Below are 15,883 nucleotides of genomic sequence, written 5' to 3'. Positions count from 1 at the left end.
CATTCTGACCTCAGAATCAGCTCTTAAGTCTTCCTGGTCTGGCTGAAAAAGCCCTTAAGAACATTTCAGGCATGGAAAGCTAGGACACTGTGGCAAAAAATGTTCTTCATGAAGGATCTCTCTGAGTGGGACTCCAGTGGAAAGAAGTGGCCATGAAAGAAGGATGTACTTTTCTCTAAAGGAGGGAGAGAACTTTCACTTATCGCCTTGTCCAAATAATGACAGAGTTTGTGGACTCAAAGGGCTTCCATAGCCTAGGCAGCTCAAGTCAAGAGCCTCAGGTGGTCACTGATGTCATACACAAGAGTGTTAACTGTTAAATTAACAACAGGAGTCACTGTGCACTAACTCCCCGTGCAAGACCTCTGTCCTCAATGAGTTATGAGAGTTAACTGTAAAGCTAGTTCTCAGATTGTTTTTTTTGTGTGTGCATGTTTGTGCAAATAATTGAAATCTTTACCTAGTATAGAGTTTGTCTTCTATGTACAAAGTTAATTGAAAATGAATCTTAATGGAGAATGGGACTGGGAAGGGGAGAGGGAGGAGGAGGACGGGTGGGAGTGTGGGTGGGAAGAATAACTATATTCCTAAAGTTGTACTTATGAAATTTGTATTTCTTAAAAATTTTTTTAAAAAAGAAACCAGCACCCCATCTCCTTATCTATACTCAGAGTCAGGACTGATAGAACAAGGACATAAACCTCAGCCATTTTAGGTTCTTGTTACCCTTGCCTTCTTTCAAAAGACCAGTTCAGTCTCACACCCTGAATTGTTCTCCACCACAGCCCCTGTATTCTTCCTCATGTTTGGAAAACTGGGCAAACTTGAGGAACCAGGATGGAGAGGCTCATCTCTGCCTACTGCTCCCCACCCCGACCCCAGCCCACCTAAGATATAAAAAGGCCCTCAGCCTGCTGGGGCCTGGGCCTTTGACAAATGCGTGGTCTGTGAACATGATGGCGGTTGGTTGACCTCTGTGAATTTATTTTCTTTGAAAAAATTGGGTCTGGCTGTGGAAAAAAAAAAAAAAAAAGAATCTACCCCTCCAGTGCTTGGCACCATGTAGACACTTCATAAAGCTCACTAGTCAGTTGATTATGGGTACCCATTTGGCAGATTTGAAAAGTTCTGGCTCTGTAAGTTATTTATTCCTTTCAGTGGAAAATAGTCATTTAATATTTGGTTTGGTGAATTAATTTATACTTTATCCCCTACCTGCTTCCATAAAGGATTCAAAACAGCACACAGCTCATTTGGTGAGATTTTGAATTGTTCTACATATACTTAAATAGAATGATTTTTAGAACCATCTTGGAAGAAGTATATATTCAACCAAATAAAAAGTAGATGTCAAAGATTTTTTTTCCCTTTGGAACTTCTAGCCCTCACCAATGAAATAACTGATCTTTCCTAATGGTAAATTTGTTAAAACAAATCATGGCTTCTTGGAAAGTGTGTGTTTTGTTCTTTACTCTTTTCAGCTGTGAACCCTTTGTTGCATAAAAGCTCTGAAAGTGTCAGTCAGAACCAGAAAAGAATAAAGTGTATTTCATATATTGGGTTTGGGAAATCTGATTGTTTCTCTTGGAACAGATTGTTCATTATAACAGTATCTATAATAAATGGAGTGCACTGCGAGTTAGATGAAAATGAAATTAATTTGGCTCAGATGTGATCTTTGTTTTGCTTATGAGGATTTGAAACATCCTTGCAGAGTTTCAAATTTCCATGCAATTTAGAAATAAAAGAGATTTCAAAATGTGTCTGTCTCCCTTGCCAGTGGCCGTCATTCCCTTACTATGGTATGTTGAACAGAACAGCAAATATAAATAACTCTATAGGAAATCAGCGTGTGATAGGACTTTATTGAAACATTTGTTGAAGATATAACATATCACAAGTAAAAATAAGTTAATGTGCTTTTGGTTGCAGGTTGCCTATCAGGTTGGTAACTACGACCTGGCTAAGAGAGTTTTCTCACCAGTTTGGGATTTCTTTGTTGCTTCCCCGCCTCAGGATGAACAGTCCCTTGTTTGCTTAAGCAGTATAATGACTGTTAACCAGAGAAGGTAATTATCTTAAAATGTTAATTTGCTTGCTCAAAATATTGAGGTTGGATGTGAAGCCTAGAATGTTTTTACTTTTCATGTTAAGGTAGTCTATGTAAGATTGTTTCTAGTGAGAACTGTAATAAGAGTATATATTCCAAGATCTTGGGTTCTTGTTAGAAGCCTCTATGCTAGAGTATAAAAAAAGTGGTGATGCATATGGATGAAGGTTTTGGACTGAAAGTGCTAAATTATAATTAAAAGTAATATTAGTTGTGCCAGAAAACACAAATGTGCACAGAGGACTTTTGTGGTAGAGGAAGCTCAGCTTGAGGTTAAAGTTAGGGCCTGATGGGTAGACCGTTAGAATAGGAAGGGTTTTCCTTTTCTGGAAGAGGCTTGCAGAGTTAGGTCATCAGCAACTGCAAACAGACTGGAAAAGCCATTTTAAGCCTCAACATTTTTGCCTCAACAGTCATTTTCCTTTGAAGGGACAGAGTTTCAGAACATCCCCAGAAATGAGCACTCAGACTGTCTTAACAAGTTCGGAAACAAGAATCTCCCTCACTTGTTTGTTAATGCTCGAATTCCTTTAATAAGAAGCAAAACTCTTCATTCCTCAAAGACAGTGTGCTTAAAAATGCAAATGTTGGTGGAAGCAAGGCATTGATAAGGCTTATTTATATTACATTCGCTTAATTACACATTAAAAGTATAATTCCATTCGATTAAACAAGTATAGATGATATTTTCCATGTACAAGGATGCTAGGTGCTATGGGAGAAGGATTTGAAATGTACTTTGGAAGGAGATGAGTTAGATTTTATATAACTGTGAGGATAAGAGAGAAGGGGTAAGCAGGCATTGTGGCACAGTGAGCTAAGTTGCCATGTACAATACTGGCATCCCATATCGGAGTGCCAGTTTGAGCCCCACTGCCCTGCTTCCAATCTAGCTCCCTGCTGATGAACTTGGGAAAGCAGTGGAGGATGGCCCAAGTACTTGGGCTTCTGCCACCCATGTGGGAGCTTTGGACCAGCTCCAGCCATGAAGGTCATTTGAGGAGTGAACCAGCAGATTTCCGGAAGAGATCTCTCTCTCTCTCTCTCTCTCTCTCTCTCTCTCTCTCTGCTTTTCAAATAAGTAAAATCTTAAAAAAAGAAGTGAAAGATGACTGAGATTTCTAATGTTAACTGATTGAGAAGTCCTTTGCATTTACAAGGAGAGTGAACAAAATTTTGAGGAATATAATTTGATTGGAGACATTTTGAGCTTGGTTTTCCAGGTTTGCTTCTCTGAGAAGATGGACCTGAAGCTTAGGAGGGAGTTTGTTTGTCACCAACTAAGATTAAGGGCAGGAAAGGCAGTACTGGAAAAAATGAAAGAAGATTGAAGGTTTCATAGCTTTGCCAATGTCTGGCTCTGTTGGTTGCAGTTTAGAAAAGATAATTAGGGGCTGGTGCCGTGGCTTAGTTGGTTAATCCTCCACTTGCAGTGCCGGCATCCCATATGAGCGCCCGGTTCTAGTCCTGATTGCTCCTCTTCTAGTCCAGCTCTCTGCTGTGGCCCAGGAGTGCAGTGGAGGATGGCCCAAGTCCTTGGGCACCTGCACCCATATGGGAGACCAGGAGGAAGCACCTGGCTCCTGGCTTTGGATCGGCGCAGCGCCGGCCGTAGCAGCCATTTGGGGGGTGAACCAATGGAAGGAAGACCTTTCTCTCTGTCTCTCTCACTGTCTAACTCTATCTGTGAAATAAATAAATAAATAAATAAATAAAAAAGATAATTAGAAATAATCCAGGAATTATCAAGTCAGTTAGTCTTTCCCTCTCTTTTTCTCTCTCCCTCATTTTCTCTCCCCTTCCTTGTCTGAATTTGCTACAAATGACCCTCATTTTCAGAAATTTCATTAATTGAAATATTAGGGCTATTTCCCAACCTTTTGAACATCTACAGTTATTTCATTATATTGAAACAAAAGGTCTTTATATATTAGAACTTTGCCATGAGTTATTTTCATATATACGTGACATAATATTTCAGTAGTTTAATTTTCTTAGTTATGAACTTTGTTAAGGATAGTCCTTAAACAGCTGTACAAGCATAGCTGTTCCACACATTTATTTTTTTTTTACATCTTGGATCATTGCACAGTTACTGAGCATAATCAATCTAAAAGACAAGTTTACATGCTAAATCATTTTATATTTCTATCTGTGACATCATTTACTTCTTTCTTCAGGTTGCATTCAGATGTTTTGGCGGAAAATTCTTCAATTCTCTTGTACCTTTTTCTGAGAAATATTTTTGTGACAAGTGACATTAAAATTAAAGAAGAAAATATTTTCTGTGATAATATTAAAGGCAATGAGATTTTCCCTTCTCAGCAAGTAAGTGAATTAAAGTGACTAAAACATGTCAGTTTTACTATATTTGCTTCTAGATGTTTCAAGGTCATGTTCTTTTGGGATTGCTTATCCTGTCTATTCATGGACTGAGAGGCCATTATATGATTTACCTCTAAGAGTACTACAAATTCATTTTCATATGACTGTTCTAATTAAAAAATACATAGACAAATATGCTATTATTATTATGATTGTCTAAAATGAGGCCACGGTCAACTTGCTTTACAGCTTGCTTTTTTAATACACTTTATAATATATGGAAATATTTTCACACTGTATACATTAATCTTTTACATTATTTTTAATTACAATATTGCATTCCTAAATTTATTTGACAGATAGAGTTAGACAGTGAGAGAGAGACAGAGAGAAAGGTCTTTCTTCCGTTGGTTCATCCCCCAAATGGCTGCCATGGCCGGAGCTACGCAGATCCAAAGCCAGGAGCCAGGTGCTTCTTCCTGGTCTTCCATGCTGGTGCAGGGCCCAAGCACTTGGGCCATCCTCCACTGCACTCCTGGGCCATAGCAGAGAGCTGGACTGGAAGAGGAGAAACCGGGACTAGAACCGGGCACTCATATGGGATGCCAGTGCCGCAGGTGGAGGATTAACCAACTGAGCCACGGCACCGGCCCCTGGAGGCAGTAACTTAACCTATCTACTATTGATGGTTTCTCAGGGTCTTTTCTATGTATTTCTGCAATTCTATAATAATCTTATTTTTAAAAAAGATTTATTTATGTATTTGAAAGGTAGAGTGACATTGAGATCTCCTATTTGCTGGTTCACTCTCCAAAAGGCCACAATAGCTGGGGCTGTTTCATGCTGGAGCCAGAAGCCTTGACCTCAGTACATGTCTCTCATGTGCATGGCATAGGCCAAAGCACTTGAATTATTATCTGCCACTTTCTCAGGCTCATTAGCAGGGAGCTGGATCTCAAGTGGAGCAACCAGGACTCAAATCGTTGTTCTGATACGGGATGCCTGCGTTGTAGGCTACATCTTAGCTCACTGCACCAGAATGCCTTTTCCCTTCCCCATATACTTATGTTAGTAATGATCCTAAATTATTATTTTATTTCAGTTTGAAATTTGCTTTCCTTTATTCTCTTTGCTTTTTTATGCACCCTAGATATGGAGGCTTTACCCGTCCTTTTATTTTATAGTTGCATTTTTCTAGCCATCTGTTAAGTAATTAACTAGTTAATTAACCAGTAAATTGTTATATGAGATCATGCCAATTTGGGGAAAAATAGAAGAGAGAAACAAATGACCCTTGGCACAAGACAAATCCACCGTCATATAAAACATAAGCACACACAACTGTCAACCTTTTCTATCATGTTGCATCCAGTTTCTTCTTTTCCAGCCTGAAAATAAAAATAATTTTCAAGTACTTTAAGGAATTCCAGAATTCTAGACTACTATTCATTAAAAAAAATTAATTAATTAATTTATTTGAGAGATAATCTGAGATGGACCGAATATCTGATTATCTGAGCCACAGAGACCTTCCCTCTGCTGGTTCACTCCCTATATGACCACAATTGTCTGAGGCTGGGGCAGGTGGAAGCCAGGAGTCAGGAGCCAGACTGGAACATAAGCACGCCCAACATGGGATATTTTGTCCCAGTCATCTTTTTTTTTTTTTTTTTTTTGACAGATAGAGTTAGACAGTGAGAGAGAGAGAGACAGAGAGACAGAGAGAAAGGTGTTCCTTCTGTTGGTTCACCCCGCAGATGGCCGCCATGGCTGGAGCTATGCTGATCCAAAGCCAGTAGCCAGGTGCTTCCTCCTGGTCTTCTATGTGGGTGCAGGGGTCCAAGCACCTGGGCCATCCTCCACTGCCTTCCCGGGCCACAGCAGAGAGCTGGACTGGAAGAGGAGTGACTGGGACTAGAACCCGGTGCCCATATGGGGTGCCAGTGCCACAGGCGGAGGATTAACCAAGTGAGCCACGGCACCGGCCCCCCTAGTCATTTTCTTAACTGCTAGGTCATGTACCCATCCCTATAGTACTGTTGTAGTACTGTATAGAAACTTCTGTTTGCCATTCACTCCCTTTTCTTTGTATATAATCTTATATGTATGTAGAGAAAAATAATGAAGTCTTTTCCTATGAAAAGGAAAGGAGGAATGAAAAAGAATTCCTATTCTTTTAAAGTGACATTCAGTCTCTAAAATCTACTTTATCTTTTACTGTCATTTTTGTTTAAGTAGTAAAAGGTAAAAGTAGCATAAATATAATAGATTACTTTGGTTTACTAAAAATTTACTATTTTCTCACAAATCAAAAAGAGAAATGGGGATCTAATATTACAAAAATGTCCTTTCAATTATTTGTTAAAATTTATGGTTTTGTAAATAGATTTTTCTAAAATTAAAATGTAGCCAAGATTTTACCTTACCAATAAAAAAGATTAGTTCCTTTTTCTGTTATTAGTATACTTGTATTATTTTTTTAAAAAGTCTGAAGTTTAGTTAGAGTTGTTTCTGAATTTAGATTTTCTTCAGACTAACATTCATGTTGTTCTGAAGCCACAAGGATATATTTCCTACTCTTTTTTGTCCTTAAAAATGAGTAAATTAGCAGCGGGGGTCCAATTTGAGTAACAATTCATGTCTTTACAGATGGCTAGAGTGATTGAATGTGAGAGAATATTAGTGGCCTTGGAAATTAGCACCTTCCTAAATGATTCCAGTTACACCCTTCAATCTGTGACTCAATGTTATGGCCTCCTTGCTCCTATAATCTATCACAATATTGTGTTGGTGCCTGTTGTACAGGTAAGGATAATCCCCATGGTTCCATGAAGATTTTTTTTTTTAAGCAAAGACAACTCAAAGATTCCTTTTGGAAAAGAAAAGCAATGTATCTCTTGTAAAGTATAAGTAGGTCAAGAATAAGCATTATGAAATTTCAAGAATTAACTGAAAAATATTTTAAAAATTATGTGTCTAGGCAAACATAAGTAAGAATATAAAATATGCCTCTTTGACCATATTCAGCCCTGTTGCTGTCCATTCTTAAATACTGACAATATACTTTTCTGGGTTTTTAAGGTTAATTCAATTTTATGTTCATAGAATGTTAGAAACTATAGTATATATTCAAAGTATTTTGTTAAAGCTGTCAAAAGGGTAAAAATATCAACGACCCAAGAAAAAATATTTGATGTCTTGGTACTGGAGGAATTACAATTCATGAAAAAATGGTAGGTAAGACCTGGCTGAGGGATTATATTAGTTATCTAATATGCTTCCTAACAAATTGCTTTAAATTTAGTGACTTCAAAAAAATACCTATTCACTGTCTCATGGTTTCTATGGGTCTTGGGTTTAGGATCTTATCAGACAGAAATCTGAGTGTTGATCAGGGCTGTGATTTCGTCTGAGTCTTGAGGTCCTTTTCCAAACTCACTGGCTGAGGTGGTATTTCCATTTACTGGGAAATAAATGGTGAAACACCTAGATATTTGTCTGAAAAAAAGTAGTTTGATCCCTATTCGTGCATATCCAAAAAGTTCAGTTGTATTAAGGACTTACATGTAAATATTTAGGACTTAAACATAAAATAAAACAAAATATTTCAGGAAAAGTAATGCCAAGAAGCAGAACTCGTTCAAAACAAGAAACCTCTATGGGACAAAAGGGACCATAACAAAGATAATAGAGAGCTTATGGGTTTGGATTTCTCCAAAGCCAACAAAGAGTGTGTGTGTGTGTGTGTGTAATATATATATAACATTATATATAACATATATATCTTATGTACAATATATAACTCTCTCTATATATAAAACACAAAAGTCTTGCAGATTGATAAGCCCCTCATAGAAGACCAAATCTAAGTGACTGAGAGACATAAAAAAAAAATGCACAGACTTTGAAAAGTCATAAAAGTGACAAGATAATATCTATAACTCCCATTGCTGGTGAAAATATAAGACAAAGGCATTGTCCTACATTGATGGGAGAAATGTGAATTCTTAAAAGCTTTTGGATTTTGTTAAAGCAATCTTAATTTTAATTAAAGTAAATCTAATTTTAAATAGTATTAAAAACAAATATATCTGACAATAATCACTCTCCTAATAATTTATCCCACAGAATAAGATTTTAATAAAATTAAAATACATTTATCTGGCATAGCAATCTTTTATTAGTAATTTATCCAAAAGAACAAAATCACCAGTTAGCAAAATGCTATTTCTTTTTCTGCTCCTTGGTTTTTGGATCTTTGTGTTCCACCTGCTGGGGACACAATGCTATATAATGCTTACTGATTTAAAGAGCATATGGGGTCCTGGAGGACAGTGCCTCACTCTCACTGGTTGTCATCTTAAAGCTGTTTGCCTCAGAGTTTACCCTGGTTTTCTTGATGGTTGCAAATAAGCTGGAGATAAAGAGATGAAATAGTACTGCCAGAAAATAAAACAAGTGTAAAAGTGTGAATTAAGATGTACTAGAAATGGATGAATGAATTATGATTGAGCCATACAAAATAATATTATGCAGCCATTAGAAGTAATGAATCAGGGCCCCGGCGCCGTGGCTCACTTGGTTAATCCTCCGCCTGCAGTGCCGGCATCCCATATGGGCACCGGGTTCTAGTTCCGGTTGCTCCTCTTCCAGTCCAGCTCTCTGCTGTGGCCCGGGAGTGCAGTGGAGGATGGCCTAGTGCTTGGGCCCTGCACCCGCTTAGAGACCAGGAGAAAGCACCTGGCTCCTGGCTTTGGATCAGTGCGGTGCGCCGGCCGTAGCGGCCATTTAGGGGGTGAACCGACGGAAGGAAGACCTTTGTCTCTCTCTCTCACTGTCCAACTCTATCTGTCAAAAAAAAAAAAAAAAAAAAAAAGAAGAAGAAGAAGTAATGATTCAGAACTATGCCTGTAGACTTGGAGGGAATTTTCACAAGACAGTTGAAGGGGAAAAGCAAAGTTCAGAAAAGTGTGTATAAATCCCATTTTATAAAATAGTGATATTCCTTCTGTATAGACTTGTGTATTTATATACATATATGTATATGATAATATGAGCTTTAAGAAAATAACTAGGCTGTTAACATGATTTGGGATAGTGGAAGTTGATCTTTAAAAAGTTTTAAAAAATATTTATCTGAGTACTGTAATAGTGGTAATGTTAGAATGGTAGCTTGAAGCAATTAACATGCCTCAAAAGAACTAACATGCAAATTTTAATTTTTCCTTTGGGATAATATGAATGGTGAATAGATTGCTACAGTTTGAACTGCATTTTTTCTGACAGTAATATTGCTCAGAACCATGCAACAGTACTGAAAACTAAATTGTCTAACTCTTGATCAAATTTAGGGTCATATGGTCGGAAGCAAGGAAAGTAGAAAGTAATCACCAATATTTGTTTATTTCATGTGATATAAATATTTGGTTTAATCAATGAACTTTTCATTTATTTGGAAGGTGGAGAGAGAGACAGATAGACAGACAGACAGAAAGAGAGGTTTTCTACCCTCTGGTTCACTACCCAACTGCCTGCAACAACTGTGGCTGGGCCAGGCTGAAGCCAGGATCCTGGAACTCAATCTGAGTCTACCAAGTGGGTGGCAGGCACCCAAGTATTTGAACTACTGTCGGGGTGAACCCTGTCGGGGTGCACATTAGCAGGAAGCTGGATCAGAAGCAGAGGAAAGCAAACTCAAACCACATGCTTCAATATAGGATACAAGTGTTCCAAGTGGTGTCTTAACTGCTTTGTCCAGTGCCTGCCTGTCATTTTATTGTATTTTATTTTTTAAGATTTTATTTATTTATTCAAAAGGTAGAATTCTAGACAGAGAGAGGGAGGGAGAGACAGAGAGAAAGGTCTTCCATCTGCTGGTTCACTCCCCAAATGGCCACAACAGCTGGAGCTGGGACCATCCAAAGCCAGGAGCCTCGAGCTTCATCTAGGTCTCCCACATGGGTGCAGGAGCCCAAACACTTGGGCCATATTCTACTGCTTTCCCAGGCCATAGCAGAGAGCTGGATTGGAAGCGGAGTGGCTTGTATACCAACCAGCACACATATGGCATGCAGATGCCATAGGCTAAGGCTTAGCCTACTATGCCACAGCACTGGCCCCTGTCATTTTATTTTTATGGGAAACTATTATTTAAAGTATGAGAGTCACTATACAATATTTAATATACCACATAATCCTTCATATAGTTTTTTAGGGACCGCTTAAGCCTGGATGTGATAGTTTCTTGTATACATGGAACTCTCTGCCTGTATCTTTTATGATATTGTCAAAAATGTTCTTTCTTTTGTAGTTCTTTACATACATGTTTAATATATTTCTTTTATCCTATTCAATAATTTTTAAATTTCTTTAAGTGAAAGACACATCTGAAAATTGAATATATCAATTTTATCCCAGGATACATTGTTTATATATAATAAGCAATTTATCAATAATTATTGATAACAAAAAATTTTATGGTTAACACATTATTTGACTAAAACAAAAATAGTTTTAAAACAAATATCATTGTGCTTCTGTTTTTTAGATCTTGATAAAGTGTATGTTGGTTTTGCAAGGACTACCAAATGTTGGTCACTCGAAGAAACATCTTTTGAGTTTTGAAAGTGTACAGCACATGATAGCTTGTTGTATCTTCTATATAACAAAGGTATTTATCTCATTCTTGGCTTAATGTCATGAAATTTAGAAACAATATTGATTTAGAAAGCAAGACTAGTTTTAGCCACCATAATAAGAACACATTTAAAATAGCACCCCGAAAGCATATTTAGAACAAAAACAAATGTAAAACTGGAACATTGCAGAATAATAATCCATTTTTGGACTTTTTGATGCAATTGTAGTGCTTCACAAAACTAACACTTAATGTTAGTGAAATGCCATTTGTATGTTTTATAGATATTATATATGGTCATGCATATTAGTTACAAAAATCTAAAGCATTAGTTACATATTTATTATGCTGGGGCAGCCTGTGTATCATCACATCAGGTTGTGATCTCACTGGACTCTGCAGGCAGACCTGCCAGAAGTATCTTCCTAGGAGTTGAGTTCGAGTAGTGAGGCTTAGAAGTTATCAAGAGACCAAGCAGCAGAGCTATGATTTAAGAGTCTGTCTCCCAAAGAGAAGTGTGATAATATCATGAAATCAGAATATTAAAAATGGTATTAGATCTGAGGGAAAGGGCAGAGTAGGCAGAGTCTAAGGCTGATTCTGACATCGCTGTGTAGGTTCCTGAATTCAACGGAGGACAAACTAGAGAGAAATTCAGACTGTACCCATCAAAAGTGATTTATCTAGCAGGAGAAGGCAAATGTGTGGTCAGGCCGGAGCCGCGGCTCACTAGGCTAATCCTCTGCCTGCGGCGCCGGCACACCGGGTTCTAGTCCCGGTCGGGGTGCTGGATTCTGTCCCGGTTGCCCCTCTTCCAGGCCAGCTCTCTGCTGTGGCCCGGGAGGGCAGTGGAGGATGGCCCAAGTGCTTGGGCCCTGCACCCGCATGGGAGACCAGGAGAAGCACCTGGTTCCGGGCTTCGGATCAGTACTGTGCGCTGGCCGCAGCGCGCCAGCCACAGCAGCCACTGAGGGGTGAACCAGCAGAAAAGGAAGACCTTTCTCTCTGTCTCTCTCTCTCACTGTCTAACTCTGCCTGTCAAAAAAAAAAAAAAAAAAAGTGTGCTCAGAATATATACTGGATTTTCTTTTTTATTTCACTCCTTCATTCAACAAATATTTATTGAATACCTTTCTGGATTAGGTACTGAGCTGGGCACTTGATGAATAATTAGAAAGAAGCTCACAATAGCTGTTGGAGAAGAAGAATGAGTCATCGATGACATCCAGATTTCTAGCCTGGGTGATGAAAGGGTGGTACTGATGTGGGCAGGGGTGCATAAAGATCACTGAGGGTGGAAAATCCGGCAAACCGTCTCCTTGAAGAAGAGTCTTAGCTATGTTCTGAGCAAGAGTTGCAAACTCAAATACCTGCTGAGAACAAACAGGTAAAATAATTTGTGAACTGATTGAATGTGAGACAAAGTTTGTTGCATCCTGAGCCAAACTGGAGAGTCGATACCCTGTCTATGGGCATTAAAGTTCATTAAACAATGAGAACAAAAAGGGCAACTGCAGCAGCACAACACTGTCTCATAGAACTTATGGTTTAGTGGAGGATATAAAGCAAACACACACATGAAATATAAGTCCATGAAGCTTTAAGTGTTTGAAACAAAAAGAAAAGCAGTTAATCAAGAGAGATTCTTGGGACTTGGCCTATTTTGGATGGGATAACCTTGCATGAAAGGAGGAATAGATCTAAGGTGGAGTAGGAGCAGCTTTGTAAGCAGAAGGCATAAGGATTATGTGAGCAAATGTTCTTAGAGATACATGGCTGAACGCCACAGAGTGGTGAAATTCTCACTGTTCTGGGTCCACAGAGTTTGATATCTGAGTGCCAGCATCTAGTGAGGGTTCCCTTGCTGCCTTCCTAACAAAGCAGAGGGCATAAACTGCTGAGAGCGAGGGAATGTGTGAACTCTCATCTCTTCTCTTTTTAGAAACCAACTAATACCATCGTGAGGGACCTGGCCTCATGACTTTATCCAATCCTCATTACCTTGAGAAGGCTGTACCTCCAAATAACATCAACCTATGAATTTGGAGATTAAAATTCCAACACTGAACTTTAGGGAACACATGTAAAATATAGCAATGGCTATCAACTACATTGCCTTGTCTAAATGGGGTAGGCCATTCACATATACAAAGGATTCGCAACCTGTTGATTTGAGAGTTCTTGTAGGAGGTCTATTTATCCATAGTTATACCTAACAATGTTTGTAAATGGAATCAGTATATTTCTATATGTGTTTTTGCTTTTTCTGCAAATATGTATGAAAACAATTGAAACAGCTAACTGAACATATTTTAGTTTATATTTGAGAAGAATTATTAGAAAAACATTTTGTGGCTCAAGGTTTTCAGGAAGACTGTTTTACTCAATTTAAGGTAAAAAAGGGAAAGGAATTCTGAGTAGATAGCAGCTTCAGTACACATCTCTGACTTCTTGAAAATTCCTATTTCAGAGTGTTATAGTAGACTGTGCAGTCCAGTTGATAAAGCCTGGAATGATATCTTAGGCCGGTGTACCTATAGAAAGGGCCATATATGGGACCTCATTCATTTTAGAAACCATAAAGAACCAAGAGATCAGAAGCACAAAAGTAGACTCAGTGATCCTTATTGCATGACTCAAAGGCCAATGTTGTGTGTTTCCTCAAAGGGTTTAGTTGACACAATCCAGTGAATCTTCACAATGGAGGGCCGCGTCTGTTTGCTGTGTCATGTAGTTCTCACCAGGCTCTTTTGCCTTGGCCAGGAGTCTGGAAGGCTACTGCATAGCTGATTTGATCCATCTCTTGAGTTAGGATATAAGCTTGCTTTCATGATGGTCTGGTAATGGAGAGGTTTCTCCCCTTTACCATTGTGAAGAAGTCATTATTTGTTGACTGTTCATGGCTTGACTTCAAAAACAGATACTATTCCTTCTGCCACTCACCAGATCACCATTGTGGGAGAGACCTCTCTGATCAGGCCTGTGTTGATTCTGGAGGAACATAAGTCACTAGCAGGAAGTAAAAATAACTCATTGAAAGGGAGTCAATATTCTAAGGGAGAGAGAGTGAGTCAACTACCAAAATAGTTGCATTATTTCCTCTTACTGTGTTGGGAAACCCTAGAGATGAGTTGGAAAAGAAAAGAAAAAAGACAAAACTTTCAAGGACATTCAGTCTGATGATCCCAAAACCAACTAACCCAACAGACAATTAAAGCAAAACCAGAAAGCAGAAATCCTTCTGTAACTGAAAAAATTTGATTTTTGAGTGAAAAAAATCAAACAAATTAATATTATGTTTATGGCATTTCTTGAGTCAAATATATTTCAAGAAAAAGCTCACAGTACAGAGCAGAACCACCCAGAGATGGTAAATAAATTCAGAAGGCAGATCCAGAAGTTGTAACATGAAAATAAAATGAGTCTGGGTGGTAGAAAAAGAAACAAAAGAAGTAATATGCTCCCTGAGTCCCAGGGAGGGTTAAGGAAGAATGCATGTAGAGATAGATGGTGAAATTCCTGAAGTCAAATGATGAGGACAAATCATAAAGTTTTGAATTTCAAGAACAAGTAATTTGCAATGGAAAGAGAATTTGTATCAAACTTTTTTTTATCAACAACACTAGAAGTTAAAATGCTGGAACAACACTTATAGAATCTTGAGGGAGAAAGACTGTGTTTCAAAAATTAATAATCCAGGGAAGATATAATTCATTTGTCAAGGCAAAATAAACATTTTCAAAAAGTGCAGGCATTTACATAGTTTTCTGCCCTTGTACTTATCTAAGGAAAACACTTGAGGAAATACACCATCAAATGACAATTGATTCAGAACAAAAATCCCAAGATAGGGAAAGACAAAAAGGAGAGGAATAATGGGAGCAATGAATCTTGGAATATTATTAAAATTGGATAGATAATAACAATGACGTGACTAGGCCTTTCTAATATAAATGCTAAATAGAGATTCTTGAAAGAGGAGTCATCCTTGAAAGAAAAACTTATTACTGACCTAAAAGTAAAGATTCTGTTTTGTTTCGGGTGGAAGAGAGATTGTAGATGCATGGTGGTAGGTTTTAAAAATGTGAAGGGAGTTCAAAAAGTTCATCGAAAAACAAAGAAATAAAAGATAAATATATTTTGTGTATATAAAATATATAATTATACATGATAATTATATAATATTATATATATAAATGACTCAGGAATATGTAACCATGAACAGATCTTTAAAGGATAGTAGGATTTTGAAACTGATGGGAAGAAAAAATGACAAGGAGGAATGAGAGAGAGAAGAATAAGAAAAAAGAGAAAAAATGATGGGGAGGAAAAATAGCTGACTCAGCAAAAGTAAGCAGAAGGAAAAAAAGATCTTATTTAAGATGGAAAGAACACAGTTAAGTATATTAATCACTTCACTAAGTGTGAATGAATTCAGAAAACAGTTTCCCAACGTGGCTAAAGTCACCTCAAAAGGTTCAAAATATATTATGTCAAGGAACACTCCTAAAACAAAGTAACAACAACAATTAAACAATAAATGGATAGACAATGACACTTGGAAAATGCAAATAAAAATAAAGGAAGAATGACAATTTTCCTATTAAGAAAAAGTACAATTCAGGGCCCAAAACATGAATCAGGGCAGAGAAGCATTGTGTGGTGTTCTTCAGATCTGTTCCCTCAGATCACCTCCTCTGCTTCAGGGTGTTGACTGCTCAGCTGCTGGCCTTAGGGTAGTCTCATTGTCAAGCATTAAAGATCAGGTCTGAATTGCAATAAAACTTGAATTTTTTACAACAGCAAATTTA

General features: G+C 37.9%; 1 protein-coding gene across 1 annotated transcript in view; it reads left to right on the top strand.

Moving 5' to 3' along the window:
• CFAP54 (cilia and flagella associated protein 54) overlaps window positions 1-15,883 on the top strand; it is a 360,163-nt gene that overhangs the window by 106,017 nt on the left and 238,263 nt on the right. Inside the window, exons 23-26 of the mRNA XM_062202023.1 lie at window positions 1,933-2,069; window positions 4,291-4,438; window positions 7,085-7,240; window positions 10,983-11,105. Coding sequence (XP_062058007.1) covers window positions 1,933-2,069; window positions 4,291-4,438; window positions 7,085-7,240; window positions 10,983-11,105 — 564 coding nt within the window. The remainder of the gene's footprint in view (window positions 1-1,932; window positions 2,070-4,290; window positions 4,439-7,084; window positions 7,241-10,982; window positions 11,106-15,883) is intronic.

Source organism: Lepus europaeus, chromosome 10, assembly GCF_033115175.1.
Source record: "Lepus europaeus isolate LE1 chromosome 10, mLepTim1.pri, whole genome shotgun sequence".
NCBI lineage: Eukaryota > Metazoa > Chordata > Mammalia > Lagomorpha > Leporidae > Lepus > Lepus europaeus.
Note: the sequence above shows the minus strand (reverse complement) of the source record. Positions and strands in the feature narration are given on the sequence as shown.